The following is a 2,817-nucleotide window of genomic DNA, read 5'->3' as shown; positions in this document are numbered from 1 at the left end:
ATTAAATAAATTTTGGCTTATAATATTTTCAGTGGTTATAATACTACACTAATAATTATGGTTTTCAATAAAAAGCATTTTTTACCACAGCACAGTCCGTATAATGGTTTCGTCCTGAGTAAATATCGTTCCGACCTAGCTTTCACTATAAATATTTGCTCATTTAATTTTTTATGTGATATAAAACATCATAACATTATTTAAGTGACTTTTGTTAAAAAAATACAGTTAAATTAAACAAATTGCATAGTGTAACAAAAAAGCCTTTACTTATGTAGAAATAGTAAATTCGGAGGTGTTAAATAATCATAAGTTTATTTATATGTTTGACTTCTGACTATTTAAATATTTTCTACTAGCTTACGCTATCCTGTTTAAAACAGAATAAATAACTTGTATGCTTTCTTTTATCAAAATCGTGTGTATATGTCCTTATGCATATATGTATTGTATTTAATTAAAACCAACATTCTTTAATTAAAAAATGGCAATAGTGCACAATTTACAACTTGAATAATTAAATAAACTAAAGAGAAATGTTTACAATATTTTGTACCGTTCATAGAGTAATAACTTTAAGTTGTTTGTTACTATTTTTTAGTGAAAAATACTAAGAGTTTTACAAATTTTAAAAAAAGGATTAAAAAATAAATAAATGTTCAAATTAAAAATTTTAATATATTTTGATTAATTAAAATTCATGTTTAATCCCAACAACTTATTTTATAAAAAAGCATAAAATTTTCCTTTTTTAATTTAATAAAAAATCAAAAGGAAAACAAAAAATTATGATTTTTAAGTTAACAAAGTAAAATGAAAATATTTATTAGCAGTAAAATTGAATTTTGTAAAAAATAAATACGTGCATATGATACAAAACATTTTATACTTTAAAAATAAATTTTATATAAATATTAAAAAATAAAAATGCCCATGAACAAGATGAATGTATTATTTAAGATGTCTTATATTTATTCATTACAAATATTCCCAGTAGTTCCACAAATACATAAAATGTATGATATTGATTTAAAAAGTACTTCACCAGCAAACTATGACTTTTATATAAAAAACTATTATTCATCTAACAATAATATTCTAATTATAACGGAAGTCAAATCACCGCACTCTGATATTTCTGGATTTCTTTGTATTTATTCTAATCGGATAACTAATACTTACATTAAAAGCTTATATTGTTTTTCAAAAGATTTTACAAATACTGACAAGATATTCCACGAATTAATTTTTATTACACCCTTAGGGCAAAACAATATTCTTTACATACAAATTGCTTCATTGTTGTTTAATAATGCGTCACAATCTCAGTATGTTATTGAAGTCGAAAAAGATTTTCAAAGTGTTGATGATATAGGTTTGAAACTACAAACTGGTTTTACAGAATTTGTATTGTTAAATAAGGAAAAAACAATTTCATTGTCCTGTCAACTTCTTGAAGGATTAACAAATAAATCTGCATCAAGAATTATGCATGCTTTAGAAAACAAAGATTACATTTTATCATTTTTTGACAGAGATTATAGTAAGATTATTGATTTTCTAGAAGAATTTATTTTGATATTACAAGATATTAATGAACTGTTACAATATAGGTTATCTTTGTTTTTTACAAATTTTATGGAAAACAATTTAAATACCTTTTGGGAAAATGAATTTATACGCTTTAATGAGGATTTTAGTGATTTTAAAAATATTCATTTATGGAGCTGCTTTTTTGAAGATCTACGTAACTTATTTTGTCTAGTTGAGGATCCAAATCACAAATTCAAACTTTTTGATTATGATCAATGCATCGGAGAATTTTTTGGTGATTCATTAATTTCCGTTTTATTTAACTTTCAAGAAGATATTGATGAAAAAAATCTAGAATGTTTCGCTTTCGACAAGAAGAAGAATAGATTGGCCTTTAAGCTAATGATTGATTCAACGAAAAGAAAAATTTTTTTTATGTTTGACCTAAATTTTCTGAAAAAGTCTAATGTTACACAAATTGATTGCATAGTTAAAACCCATAGTAAACACTATAAAGCATCTAATATCGATTTAATTGAATACTTGTAATAAAATTTTAAGTAAAATATCTTTTTAAATTTCTTATATCAAGGAATGATATTTTGTGTCACAACACTTTCTAAAAGTTTGTAGCCCGGATTGACAGAAAAGCGGGTCCTAAAATTTTTTATTTAGAAAATAAAATTGAGAAGATTGAGAACAGTAAATATAATATATAAAAATTTAATCTTTTAAGTTTTTATTTAATAAAGGCCTAAAACAACTATATAAGGGACCAATTTTGTAATTTTTCAACAGCATAAATTAAACTTAATAAGGATTTATAAGCTTCCTGATTCTACACCTAATGTATATCTTTTTTTAAAGCAGACTAAAATTCTTCTATTATGTTAGTGTAAACGCCTGTATTAGATCTTTAAAATATTCAGAATGATTAATTGTTTAGCGTTTTACACCAATCTCTTGTAAATTGGTGTAAACTTCCCAACAATCGCTATATATATACTATCGAATTGCGCCATACATACATAATTACTTAAATAAAGCATTAAGGTCGATTTTGTCTTATCATTAACCTAAAATAATAATATTCTCTTGTTATATGCTCTTTAAACCATCCTAAAAATCTAAACTCCTTTTACCAGATGTCCTTTGTTATACTTTCTTTTTCCAATTTTTGATTCGGTCATTTCAATGATTTAGTTTTTGTTTTTTATGTAATTTAGATTAGGATAAAACTTTTCACCAATCTATTTAAACCCCCGTCTTTAAAACTTTAAAAAC

The 2,817-nt window shown here is 23.9% G+C and overlaps 1 protein-coding gene across 1 annotated transcript; it reads left to right on the top strand.

Moving 5' to 3' along the window:
• Positions 1-927: 927 nt before the first annotated feature.
• Positions 928-2,082, top strand: AAJ76_1700001890 (hypothetical protein; the record flags this gene model as incomplete). The annotated part of the gene is made up of 1 exon (XM_024474207.1): positions 928-2,082. The coding sequence occupies one exon, from the start codon at positions 928-930 to the stop codon at positions 2,080-2,082; it is 1,155 nt and encodes a 384-aa protein (XP_024329673.1).
• Between the last annotated feature and the right edge of the window lie 735 nt (positions 2,083-2,817).

The sequence above is a fragment of the Vairimorpha ceranae genome, assembly GCF_000988165.1.
Source record: "Vairimorpha ceranae strain PA08 1199 chromosome Unknown NODE_170, whole genome shotgun sequence".
NCBI lineage: Eukaryota > Fungi > Microsporidia > Nosematidae > Vairimorpha > Vairimorpha ceranae.
The sequence above is the reverse complement of the archived record's forward strand: the minus strand, read 5'-3'. Positions and strand labels throughout refer to the sequence as shown.